Raw genomic sequence first — 14,206 nt, forward strand, 5'->3', positions numbered from 1 at the left:
ATAATTTTACGTTGGCAAAGAAAACATTCCTCTTGGGTGTTGTCCGGCTTGACGAGTGTGACAACGCTGAACGTAATGATCAAACAATCTAATTTGATTCTTTGACTCAAGAAGTATTTTATTTTCCACGATCAGATCAATTCAAATATGAAATTATGATGAGCTGCTCAGTATTACATTATTTTTTGTTGTTCTTCTGCATCACCACATACATAAAAGCAGGTGAGTTACGGCAATGAAATTGAAATTTTTCGTAAACATTGAACTGATATACAATATGAATACATCTATAACGGAAATAAAAACCCCGGTTATTTGAGTTAAATATATGAGTATTATATAGTATTAAAGGTTATGTAGTAGAAGTGTAGTAGTATAAAAAGCAAATGAAAAAATCATGACGATAATTATTTGTTTTAGATTCAGCAAGATATTACTACGACTACGAATGTAACGAGCCTCTTGTAGAAGGTGCTAAACTTAGTGCTACTTCAAGTTTAAGGGAGAGAGGGCCGGAGAATGCTAAGTTGTATGGTTAGTTTCATTACTTGTAATTTATGCCACAACCTTATATACTTGTTATCATATGTATTTTATACGTAATAACTGCAATTATTATTTTTTATGACAAAAGTGCAAGTATTTTGGGTTTATAGAATTATACTGAATTGTTATAGTTTTGATATTTTATTTTTATTTTAAGTTGCAGTTTTAGAACACATTATGTGACATCAATGCTGCAAAGCTTTTATTTTATAAAGATTATTTAATGGATAGTTAGTTATTTTTTTTTGATGTGCATGTCTTAAACGTTTTTGTTTTTGAACAATTTGCAATGGCTTGTGTTATTGAAATTACTTAAAGTTCATTTGATATGAATAAACCCTGAATTAGGATTAATTCCTCTACAGGTCAACAAATGTTTTAAAAGAAATAAAAAATTGTCACCATTGTCAACTTGGACAAGGTTATTAAAGAATATTAGGCGATTAAGTACTTCTAACAATATGGACAATTTAAATGTAAGATGGGCTTTCAATGCTAGTGAATGGCAACCAACTGCAGACCAGATATTGGTAGCTTCAAGCTATATCCAAGCAGAGGAGAAGGAAAGAATTTCGAGATTTGTTTTCCAAGAGGATGCAAAGTCCTCATTGATAGGACGTCTAATGTTGAGAAAATTTGTTCATACTTCATCGCATATACCTTATGAAAATATACATTTTAATAGAGACAATCGTGGTAAGCCTTTCCTAATTGATGTAGGTGATACACCTATAAACTTCAATGTTTCACATCAGGGAGATTATGTTGTTCTGGCTGGTAATATGATGAAAAACATTGGCATTGATATTATGAAGATTGAACCTCCTGTGAACAAAAATATACCAGAATTTTTTCGTATAATGAAAAGACAATTTTCTGAATTTGAGTGGTCAAAAATCTTTAGTTATTCTACGGAGTTGAAGCAAATTGCTTGTTTTTATAGGATGTGGTGCCTCAAAGAGAGTTATGTTAAGAATATCGGCTTGGGGATTACAATTCCACTGAATGAAATAAGTTTTTCTGTTAAAACAGAATTGAAAATAGGTGCTATTGTCACTGATACAACATTATATGTTAATAATATATTAAAGGAAGATTGGTTGTTTGAAGAGACTTTGTTGGATGAAAAGCATGCTGTAGCAGTTTCTTTACAAGTGGATAAAAATGCGAAGATCTCACCTGTGTCTTATACATTTTTAACATTTGATGATATAGTTAAAGAAGGCAAACCTCTTACTGAGCCAGATACTTCATTTACTAATAATTTTCTTGCAAAAGAAGAGAAAAACAATTAAACATAAATAGGTGTATTAAGGAGTTGTCGGATTAAGTGTGTTTTTTGTGCAATGGGTTATTCAGATATACATAGTTTTAATGCTTTATTTTTAGTCATAATGGTTTTTGACATATTATAGAAATAAAATGATATAATAAAATAATATATTTCATTATACTCACTAACCCACCAATGTTTACTAACAAGAGGTAAATCTACAGTTAAAAAAGTAAATTTTAAATGAAAAGGTTTGAACGCGTGGACGGCATCAGAGAATGATTTCGATCAGCGACTTGTCATTGATTTGGGATCTGTGAAGAATATAACAAGGGTTGCAACTCAGGGAAGAGCCCATTCCAGAGAATTTGTTCAAGAATACCACATCAGTTATGGGTCGAATGGACTCGATTATGTACGATACAAAGCCCCTGGTGGTGAAGTTAAGGTAAATATCGAAAACAAGATATTCAGGGCTAATGTTAACAGGAATGTTTTAATAATAATTCTTTGCATGTCGTAGTTTAGATGCTTTACTATTATACACAGGCACTGGTAAATTAGTGGGTAGTTAGTACATAATTATTACTTTTTAGTTATTTTAAATGAAATATATACCTGCTTTTGTATATATTAACTCTTAACAAACTTTATAAATAATTTTGGTATTTTAACTGGATCTTTAGATAATAATTAATTAAAGATAAACATACATAGTTTATTTAACCATTTCCAAATATTCCTAAAGAAAGTCAGTTCATCTTATTTATCTATAAAGATAAACATCCAGCCGAGATATCAAATAATTTCATACTAACTAAAGTAGCACTAACATTGGTGAAGGCTCATCAGCATGGACCGCGATGGAGAGCTCGTACTACCAGCACCTGACGGTGAACTTGCACGCGCGTAAGGACCTCCGGGCGGTCGCCACTAGAGGGCGCTTCGCCACCGACGAGTATGTCACAGAGTACATGATACAGTACTCCGATGATGGGGAGAGCTGGCGGTCTTTGTCCAGAGCTGATGGGTACACTCAGGTGATTTACTTCACGTATAAAATGTGGACTTGTAAATAACTAATATTTATCTAAATTCACTTCTAATTTAACATATCTGTACATACATATATTTTCTTGGTGCTATTTTTGGCTATAGAATTTTTCTATATTATATTTTAGAATTATCTAACGTTACACGCACACGTAAGTAACTTTTCGTCCTTCCCGGATTTAAACAATATAATTATGGAATTTATTGGTAGGTGGATGTTCAAAGAACTTTTTTAATTGATTTAGGAATATTTTGTCCAGCTAGTCCAGAGCAATGGACATAACACAACAACAACAAGCAACACCTAGTTTTTGTTTTTTTTTAGTATCATGAGTAAACCTTTTCTAAGACTCTGTTAAAATTCTGCCACCACTGTTCTCCTCCTGACCAAGTTTGAAAACAGTCTCAAAGCAGATTAGCCTAAGCGCAGGAGATATTGTAGTGCTTAAGTATTTGTGCCAACACAGGTGTTATTCCCGTACTCTCGATATCTGATGATACGGCAATCTGTCACGACCACAGAACTTCCACTATAGCAGCGTGGACAAGGTCTAAACATTTACTTACTTCTTAATGGTAAAGATTTCGTAAAGTAAGAAAATAATCTATTTTAATAAAATCGAATAAATGATTTGGAGTTTAAAACATAATATGTCTATGCGTTCTAGATGTTTGAAGGCAACCACGATGGGAACACGGTGGTGAAGAATGAGTTCGAAGTTCCGATCATTGCTCAGTACATCCGCATCAACCCGATGAGATGGCGGGACAAGATATCGATGAGGGTCGAAGTGTACGGTTGCGATTATGGTATGATGTTTACTTTATAATTGAGTATCTATATGTATATAAATAAGTTAAGGGCTAGTGTGAATGAAAATACTCAGGACCCCTAACTAAAGCCGTTAATAAATCCATTGTGTTTCAGTTGCCGATACACTGTACTTCAACGGATCGTCATTAGTGAAGGTGGATTTACTCCGGGACCCGATATCGGCGTCTCGCGAGGCGATCCGGTTCCGGTTCAAAACGACTGTCGCGTCCGGAGCGTTGATGTACTCGCGCGGGACCCAAGGGGACTACATCGCGCTACAGCTCAGGGACAATCGTCTCGTACTTAACATTGACCTTGGTAATTATATTGGGCATAATTAAATCTCATTGCAAAGGCAGTATAGGTATCGGAACAGAACCAAGTGATGAACGCTGAGAGCTTTAAGTGTTTCCCTTCGCTCTTCATGAGGTATAAAAACGTTATATTTACTCAAATAACGCCACTACTTGTTTTTCTTGTATTACACAAAGACGTGTTATATGAAAGTCTGTAATTGCCACATTTTGTTTTTAAGGAGGATTTGAGCGTATCCGCTCATTCTGCTTTAATACGGGGATACACAAGGGGCGCATTATCGTTTACACCCGATTTTGAAATGAATTGTTGCTTACAAATGTTCCTATATATTTAATAATGTTTTTCAGTTCATCCGTTAATAATATACTTTATAACAATAGTTCTGACCAGTAATGAATCTGCAGGATCCGGCACGTTAACGTCGCTGTCGGTGGGCAGTCTGCTGGACGACAACATCTGGCACGACGTGGTCATATCGCGGAAGAGACGAGACATCGTGTTCTCAGTGGATCGCGTCGTGGTCCAGGGACAGATCAAAGGGGAATTCTCCAGGCTGAATCTGAATAGAGCTGTGAGTTACCAACAGTTGAAATTCCAAATACCAAAGACAAATATACGCACACTTGTAAAGTAAGCTTAAAGTTTAAGCGTAAAATAATATGCGAACAATAAGTGTAACACATATTTTATCCCTTAGTTGTATATCGGAGGAGTCCCTAATTTCCAAGAGGGGATGGTCGTGACGCAGAATTTCACGGGATGCGTCGAGAACATGTATCTGAACAACACTAATGTTATCCAAGATCTCAAGCAAGGTTATGAAACTGGTGAAGCGTTTAAGTTCCAGAAAGTGAATACGTTATACAGCTGCCCGGTAAGTTCATTAATTGTTTAATAAGTCTGGGTAATTTCGGTAATTAGACACTCATAAACGTATGTTATTTTACTGGTAAGGTTGTGAAAATAAATAAACATTGAGATACATGTTGGAGCTATATCATTTACAATTTTAAAAAACACAGTGTATGCATGGCATTAAGTAGTATGCATCAAGACCTCTATGCTCTCCTACAAATCCTCGGCCATTGGGTGACCATTGCCGTGCAGTGTATCAAGGCGCTCGTGTCGCAGGAGCCGCCCGTGGTGCCCATCACGTTCCTCAAGGAGGGCTCGTACGCCAAGCTGCGCGGGTACTCCGGCGGAAACACTCTCAACGTCTCGCTGGAGTTCCGCACCTACGAGCACCACGGCCTTCTCATCTACCACAAGTTCAAAACAGACGGATATGTCAAGGTAATTCATGCTAATATTCATTGCTGGCTGGCTGTTGGCCAGATTGGCCTCCCCTACCGGCTCTAGCAGTCTGTGCCTTGTTGTAGAAGTGTTTAATATTATAATATGTGATAAGGTGCAATACTTCACGAAGTCGAAAAACTCAAGTTCTAAAAAATAATTATTACGCTCTGCCAATAAATAATTTTAATGATAAATGGTCATATAACAGGTATTCCTAGAGGAGGGTAAGGTGAAGGTGGAATTATTCACGAAAGGCTCGACGAAGGTGAAGCTAGACAACTACGCCGAGGAGTTCAATGACGGTCGCTGGCACTCGCTGATGCTGACCATGGCGCCCGATAGCCTCGTGTTGGCAGTAGACTTCCGGCCCCTCAAAACCACCAAGCTGCTCAAGTTTATCACCGGAAGCACTTACTATATCGCAGGTGAGTTGTCGTAAGCTGGTCTACTTAGTCAGTAACATTTAATGATAGATTATATCGAATAAGAAGGATTTGGAAGAATATGTCCAGATTATATCATGCAAATTCACTTAAGATGGTATTTTTGTAACTGATATAAACAAAACAAAGTCACCATATTTCTCCAAATAATTAAATCATAAAGTCAGACGGAATTATAATTTAAATTCGTCGGGTCAGGTGGCAAGGCTCCTACGCGAGGATTCGTCGGCTGCATGCGTAAGATCGCGATGGACGGCAACTACCGGCTGCCGACCGACTGGAAGAAGGAGGAGTACTGCTGTCCCAACGAGCTAGTGTTCGACGCCTGCCACATGATTGACAGGTACCTCTTTCAGACACTTGCAACGCTATGATGCTATGAACGGCTCGGAGGCTCTTCGAGCTCGTCTAATATTGCAGAGACGACTAGAAAGATTAGGAATTAACGCAATGTATGTGTATACAAAAGTAAGATTTTACATGATGTGTGGTAAAACTTGAAGTGTAATACATATACAGGGGACCCGTGTGTAGTCTATGAGTGCAAAGGTGCAAACGTGTGTAGTCTAATTAGTGCAGTAGTACAGCGGCCTCTGTCGGCAGGTGCAACCCCAACCCGTGCGAGCACGGCGGCGTGTGCACGCAGAGCGCCGACGAGTTCACGTGCGACTGCGCCGACACCGGTTACGCGGGCGCCGTATGCCACTCGCGTGAGTCGCGCACCCCCCCCAAACATACACTCACACACACTCACGAAATAGCATTAAAAAAAAACAAAATCAAAATATACTTTTTTCAAGTAGGGATCTATAAGCACTTTTGAATCGTAATTTTTTTTAAAGTAAAGCCACCACCGGTTCGGAACGTGGATTCCGAGAAGAACCGGCAAGAAACTCAGTTTGGTCAAATATTCTATTACAAATGCGGCTCGATGATCCGGACACCTTCCAGTCCACTCATCGGTTTCGGTTCGTCTTCCGACGACGCAAACTCACCACTCAATTATTGTCACAAATAATACGACTGCCACTCAAAGTACTAACCGAGTGCGCCTGCGCAGCCGTGCACCCGGTGTCGTGCGGCGCGTACCAGCGCGCGGGCGCGGGCGCGGGCGCGGCGGGGCGCGCCGTGCTGCTGGACGTGGACGGCTCGGGCCCGCTGCCGCCCTTCCCCGCCACCTGCCACTTCTACTGTGAGTACCCGCCGGCCCGCGGCGCCGCTCGCGCCCTAGTGCCGCTGTGACGTGATCCCCCTGTCGGCAGCCGACCGCATCGTGACGGCGGTGCACCACTCGTCGACGCAGAGCACGCAGATCGACGGCTACCAGGAGGCGGGCAGCTTCCGCCAGGACATCACGTACGACGCGTCGCGCGCGCAGCTGGAGGCGCTGCTCAACCGCAGCCTCTCGTGCAGCCAGCGCCTCGAGTACTTCTGCAAGCACTCGCGCCTGCTCAACTCGCCCAGTTAGTCCGTTTCCTTTCCTTTCGAACTCTGCCCGTTCGCAGTTCCGCTTTGCACTCTTTGATACTTTTTTATATGAGTTTTCAGTATAATTAAACTATAAATAAAAATAATAAAATTAGATTTTAACACATGATAAAGTTTCGCCTTCTACTCGAGTACTTCAGAGATAACACAAATACCATAGAGTAAATTTATAGAATGCCATCTATGTATCCTTAGAATATCGATACAGTATCAAATGAAGTGTAGTGAATAATAATGTGATCTCCCCGCACGACCGGCAGGCACGGAGGCCGACTTCCACCCGTTCGCGTGGTGGGTGTCGCGCAGCGGGCAGCGCATGGACTACTGGGCGGGCGCGCAGGCCGGCAGCCGCATGTGCCAGTGCGGCGTGCTGGGCACGTGCGTGGACCCCACCAAGTGGTGCAACTGCGACGCCGAGCACGGCCCGCTCGCCCGCGACGGTGCGTTAGGAATCCTCCCACCCCCTTCCCCCCGCACTCCTGGCGTAAACTCACCTCACCGCACCTCACCGCACCTCACCTGACCGCGAACTAACCGTGATCGTTGTGCAGAGTTCCAAGTGGACGGGGGCGACATAACGGACAAGGAATTCTTGCCGGTGAAGCAGCTACGGTTCGGCGACACGGGCAGCCATCTCGACGAGAAGGAGGGCCGGTACACGCTCGGGCCGCTGCTCTGCGAGGGCGACGGTCAGTATCTAGGAACCGTTGAAGGCTAGATCATTCGCTTTTATGCCAAACTTTCACCAAAATAATTAGACCTAATATTAATAAGTTCGGTAGAAGTATCCGTCTAATCACTGCTACAGTTCTCATTGAAAGAAACTGCTCTTTAGTTTCGAACTCTTAGTAGTTCGGACGGACAAATGAGGGAAAGTAGCGCGTTTTCTCATCTCTTTATTTAAAGTATATTTACTAAAAGAAATGTTAATATTCTCCCTGTTAGATCTCTTCAGCAACGCGATAACATTCCGCATATCCGACTCTGTGATCTTGTTGCCAACATTCGACCTCGGGCACAGTGGTGATATTTACTTCGAGTTCCGCACTACACAAGAAAATGCTGTTCTTTTACATTCTAAGGTATTGTATTCTTAAGGAAATAATGATGTAAACACCCTAACTGTGTTCTATATTTCGTAATTTAAATAAAATTTTTTTTTATAATATTAATGATGGAAAAATGATCAACGATATTATTTTTGTGAATTTTAATACATTGTTTATATTAAATCATGAATTTGTATTAATGTTATGTTTTATCTATATAACTTTACCAAAAAATATGTTTCCTCTCAGGGTCCACAAGATTACATCAAGCTCTCGATCATCGGCGGCGATCAGCTGCAATTCCAGTTCCAGGTCGGAGATACTCCGCTGGGAGTCTCCGTGGACACCAGCAAACGTCTCTCCGATAACAACTGGCACTCGGTCTCCATCGAAAGGAATAGGTACGGACATCGAGTGAGGACGAGTGAATGCAGTCAGAGTACGATAGCATTAAACGCACGAAACCCGGGCGCAGGAAGGAGGCGCGCGTGGTGGTGGACGGCGCGCTGAAGAACGAGATCCGCACGGCCAAGGAGCCCGTGCGCGCGCTGCAGCTCAGCACGGCGCTGGCGCTGGGCGCCGCGCTCGACCGCAAGGACGGCTTCGTGGGCTGCGTGCGCGCGCTGCTGCTCAACGGCCGCGCCGTGGACCTGCGCCGCCACGCCCGCCGCGGTACGCGTCGCCCGCCGGCTCCTGTACGTTGCATTCCGTGTAGTCTGCGTCCTAACGTGTGCTCGGCGCAGGCGTGTACGGCGTGTCGGTGGGCTGCGTGGGCAAGTGCGAGTCGTCGCCGTGCCTCAACAACGGCACGTGTCTGGAGCGCTACGACTCCTACTCGTGCGACTGTCGCTGGACCGCCTTCAAGGGACCCATATGTGCTGACGGTAATGAAGCTTGCTCATACTGTCGATATTATCTATATACTTATTATTATTATTTTATACAATTTTGTTATAAATAGCAGAAAATGTTATTCGTATATATTATACATTAAACTAATTAGAAAAAAAGTGCTAAAAATGTTTTTAATAACAACTTAATAAAATTAATTTATTATCATGGCATGTATATAAATGTAATGTAAACCGATATAATTATCGATTCTTAGTCATCACGAATACCCCGTATCTTCATTTATATTTAAAGGTTTAAAAAGGGACAAGGTTTACAATAGTTACAAATTTAAGTATTTTTTTTATTTAAAATTTCAATCATGGTATTAGTTGAATTGGTATATTTTTTTTCAACATGAAAGTGGAATTTATCTATAGAATATGTTATATTATTGGTATATTCTAGAAATTGGTGTCAACCTCCGTCCAAATTCTATGGTGAAGTACGACTTCCTTGGCTCTTGGAGATCCACCATTAATGAGAAAATCCGCGTTGGTTTTACGACCACAAACCCTAAGGGTTTCCTGCTGGGATTCTATTCTAACATCTCAGGGGAGTACCTAACTCTCATGGTATCTAACTCTGGTAAGTTTATTTAGTTCATTTTATTTTATTCCATCTTAAAGTTTAAGCTTACTGAGCTCTAATATAAGGTAGAAGTTGTATCAAACTAATTGAATTAAATTCATGGGTAAATGTTTATTTGTAGGATGCCTGTGAGTAAATTCTTTGTTAAAAATTTTTCTAACATGTTTCTTATCTCTTCTTTTTTTTCTCAAGGTCACCTTCGGGTCGTCTTCGATTTCGGTTTCGAGAGACAGGAGATAATTTTCCAAGGAAAGCATTTCGGTCTCGGACAGTACCACGACGTGCGACTCTCGCGGAAGGATAGCGGAGCCACTATGGTGTTGCAGGTGAGACATTGGGCTTCTGAGACTTTCAAAAACGAATCACTCGTTCTTCTAATAACGCTTCATGTAATCGGTCGTGTGGCAGGTGGACAACTACGAGACGCAGGAGTACCACTTCAACATCCGCGAGTCGGCCGACGCGCAGTTCAACAACATCCAGTACATGTACATGGGCCGCAACGAGACCATGAGCGAGGGCTTCGTGGGCTGCGTGAGTCGCGTGGAGTTCGACGACATCTACCCGCTCAAGCTGCTGTTCCAGCAGGACCCGCCGCCCAACGTGCGCACCATCGGAGGTCTGGCCCAAACATCGTATAGAGATAAAACAGAATTATCTTAATTTATTTTAAATTTTGTTAATTGAATAGCAAGCTATGCACCGTTTTTTATTAGTTTTCGTTTGTAGCCTGTGAAATTTATTCGTGTACATGTCGCTAGGTGTGTTGCACGAGGACTTCTGTGGAGTGGAGCCCGTGACGCACCCTCCCGAACGTGCGGAGACACGCCCGCCTCCTCCCGCAGACCTCGCCTCCGATCTCGACTACCATCGCACCGACGAGGCCATACTCGGCAGTGAGTACCTATACATAATAATATATATTTAAATTTAATGAATAAAGAGTATTAATCAAGAGCTTTAGTCATGAGATTTTGATTATATTTGTTTATTAGATAATATGTTTATTTAATATGAATATTATTCTGTTTTACAGCGGTACTCGCGTTTATTTTCCTGTTGCTGATCGTAGTGGCGATAGTGCTCGTGCGAGCTCTCTCCCGACATAAGGGAGAATATCTCACGCAGGTAACTGTATTATTCTTAAACAAAATTATTTAATTTCGATTACGATTTTTCACTAATTTATAACAGCAAGACGGAGAAGTATACCGACCCAACTGAAACACATCAGTATAAAGTTGCGGTAGAAATATTCGACGAGGGTCGGCACCCACTCGACCAGACTCACACCCAGAGCACAGAACCCATAGACGGTCGCCGCCTACGAGATCGATGTCGACTAGTTTATCCTAAAATAGTACTCATACAGTAAGCTCTAGTGCTGTAGTGTTAATGTGTGTGTGTGCGTGCGTGTGCGCAGGAGGAGCGCGGCGCGGACGGCGCGGCGGACCCCGACGCGGCCGCGCTGGCCGCCGCCACGGGCCCGCGCGTCACCAAGCGCCGCGAGTTCTTCATCTAGCGCGCGCGCCGCCCCGCGCCCCGCACGCCCCGCGCCCCGCGCCCCGCCCGCCGCCCGCCGCCGCCCGTGCGCTTGTTTATACTTCTTATTCGATATTTTACAGCGACGTAAGTCACACACTATACAGTTCCTTCGCACGACTCCATTTAAACTGAAGCTCGGTAGCTTATGAAATTATTTTGTCTTACCGGGGGACTACACGTATGAATCGGATTCTATTGTGAGTTCGATGACTTACTTTTGGCATGAACACCGTGTTCGCAAGATAACATAATTAAATATATGAGTATCTGGTTTATTGCCTTCGCCTATATATATTTAAGATTAATTCATTTATATGAAAATTGATACACAGCTTAATGTCAATAAATATATATGTATTATACTTTAAATTGTAATACATTAAGTAAAAAATCCACACACTTTTATACTTAATTTACACTTACTAATCGCTACTAAGACAATCTTATAAGACAAACTTATATATACTAAGAAAATAATAGGTTTATTGTATTCTTCAATCGAATATAGCTCTTAAAGTCTCTCCCAAAAGGTGCCATTTGGCTACTTTTATAAATCTTTAACCTGAATCTTTTATAAATCTCATCTTAATTATTCGATATTCTCTCGCTATTATAAACTTTCAATCTTTCCAATATAATTCACTTTCATTTGACCGAACTGAAATTGACAAGTTAGGTATAAGTAAACTACACGCACTTCTAAAGCACATTAAGATTGGCGTTAAAATTATATTTTTAATAATAGTGCGGATTTCCATATTTTTTATTTCGAAATATATATTTATAAAATATAAATATTATACTTTAACATTAATTTTATTTTCTCGATTACAGTGTATTTTTATTATAAAGATTTTTCAGTAAAGTATTCCATTGACTGATTTTTATGTACTTTTTATTTAAGTCGGATTATTTTTTAATTCATATATCCTTGTGTATAAAAGCTTAACATCGCGTATGAGTATATAAAGGATTCGCCTTATATTTACGTTTTACGCGCATTATATATTATATAAAACAATACGATACGCAATGTTAGTTGCGTATATAATAAGCTTGAGAAACCTTTTTGCAATAAGGCTTTAATAAAAGTTACAAAATTATGACTTTTGGAGATAATCGCTTTGTATTGTATCAACATCAATATATACATACATAATTATAAATTAAGATTCGTTAATAATGACATCTAGATCGCTAGATTTAAAACCAAAAAGTGAGTTGATTTTGACGTCTCTGTGTTTATAGTCTGTGTAAGTATTAATGATACAAATGTTATGTTATATAATAATGCTGATTTTCCTGCACTTACTCTCTTATGTTATATTAATAGATATGTTTGTATGTGTGTGGGACACATACACAAAAAAACAAATAGTAAAACTATCATATTAGTAAAGTCATTATGTTAGTAACTGTATATGAACGCTGAGCTTAGGCCTCGAAACATAGAAGTTTCTTCCTTCACAAGTATCAGGTGAAAATGAAATTATAGTAAGCACATTGTAATACAGTTATGTGAAACTTAGCCATGTCAATTGATATTTGTTTCCTTTTTTAAAATTCACGAAAAAGAGATAGCATTACCCATTGAAGAGGTTAAGAGATAACGTATAGTAGAATCAACAATGTCATATAAACTATGCTACACTCGACACCCTGACGACTGCATATCACGGATTTCCATGTAAATCATAGAATGATTGAAATACCTTCACTTTGATTTGTAAAATATGAAATATTTTTTTATAAAGAATTGTCATCCAATTGAAATGAAATACAAATTAGTTGTAAGTTGTAGTTTAAGCTTCATTGTAGCAGAATCTCTTTTTGTCCTGTTTTATTTTTCTTTAATTTGAGCTTTTTGTTTTCCGTCCAGATGTGTATTTTTTTATGTATATTTGACTTTGTTCATTCGATATGATAGTTTGTATTTGATTCTCGATTTAGATGTTAGTTAAGTAGGAATTTATTTAATGATGTAACTAACTGTGGCACTGTAAGGTTTACATAAAAAATATATTTTAATTTTCTGATTGGACTTAAGATTTTTTTTAAGGATTATTCTTTTGAATATGTAATTGTCTTATTTGTTCTGTATTTATGATCTCATATAGCGCTCATGTGTTGAAAAAAAAACGGCCTAACTTATAAACATTGTTTAGATAAACACCGAGTTCTCTCTTTTTGTCGTAATCGATTTGTCATTAGTAAGAAGAGTACAAAACATTGCTTGCAAAATTTATAGGTAAAGCCGTTTTTATTAATTATATAACATTTCTTGTCTTTAGTTAACCAAATAAATATTTTCATACAAATATGGCGAAATAATTCGTATGGTTATGCTTATAATATCATAAAGATTCAAGTGCCACAGAGTATACACGTACTTGCTGAATAAAATATATCGTTTATAAACATCACATAAAAACTATTTAAGTTTATTATTTAATTATATGGGTATATTTTATTTAGCGACGTACGTGTCGGTACAGTTAGGTCACGTGCCTTATATCGACGGCACGGAACACGTAGTGCGTTGAGAGTAGAGTTTTTTATTTTACTACAACTGAGATCACGAAATAAATTTTTCAAAATAAATTTTATGTTTTATTTCTTATTGTTAACTGCTTTTAATACTTAAGAACATTAAATAATTGAGTTTTCTACAATTAAATCTATGATCCAGATAATACGGCAGTATTAATATATAATATATACAATGAGTTTCTTGTCGGATTTTATCTGTGGAATCTACATTCCGAACCGGTGATGCCTTAAGATTTAATTGAATCCTGTAAAATGACGATTCAAAATGGCAAAGGTGTACTCGAATAAAGTATGTTATTAGTGTCTGATATATGAAGTCGTTATGATTTATTCTCACAAAAGCATATTG

The 14,206-nt window shown here is 39.4% G+C and overlaps 1 protein-coding gene across 3 annotated transcripts; it reads left to right on the top strand.

The window, feature by feature from the left end:
- The first annotated feature begins 30 nt into the window (after positions 1-30).
- Positions 31-12,421, top strand: LOC125065078 (neurexin-4). 3 transcript variants are annotated; one of them, XM_047672484.1, is made up of 25 exons: positions 31-222; positions 421-534; positions 2,071-2,267; positions 3,541-3,682; positions 3,801-4,004; positions 4,409-4,575; positions 4,702-4,878; positions 5,136-5,297; positions 5,509-5,725; positions 5,942-6,086; positions 6,347-6,453; positions 6,804-6,935; positions 7,006-7,206; positions 7,492-7,671; positions 7,783-7,920; positions 8,177-8,313; positions 8,530-8,681; positions 8,756-8,952; positions 9,024-9,164; positions 9,580-9,759; positions 9,955-10,088; positions 10,171-10,381; positions 10,524-10,658; positions 10,799-10,890; positions 11,186-12,421. In XM_047672484.1, the coding sequence occupies exons 1-25, from the start codon at positions 156-158 to the stop codon at positions 11,282-11,284; spliced, it is 3,828 nt and encodes a 1,275-aa protein (XP_047528440.1). In that variant the 5' UTR covers positions 31-155; the 3' UTR covers positions 11,285-12,421. The 3 variants fall into 3 exon arrangements, with proteins under 3 accessions (XP_047528440.1, XP_047528443.1, XP_047528441.1); XM_047672487.1 differs by lacking the exon at positions 2,071-2,267 and adding an exon at positions 2,663-2,859; XM_047672485.1 differs by lacking the exons at positions 4,409-4,575; positions 4,702-4,878; positions 5,136-5,297 and having other exon boundaries at positions 3,801-3,835; positions 5,530-5,725.
- Positions 12,422-14,206: the final 1,785 nt, after the last annotated feature.

The sequence above is a fragment of the Vanessa atalanta genome, chromosome 7 (genome assembly GCF_905147765.1).
Source record: "Vanessa atalanta chromosome 7, ilVanAtal1.2, whole genome shotgun sequence".
NCBI classification, from domain to species: domain Eukaryota; kingdom Metazoa; phylum Arthropoda; class Insecta; order Lepidoptera; family Nymphalidae; genus Vanessa; species Vanessa atalanta.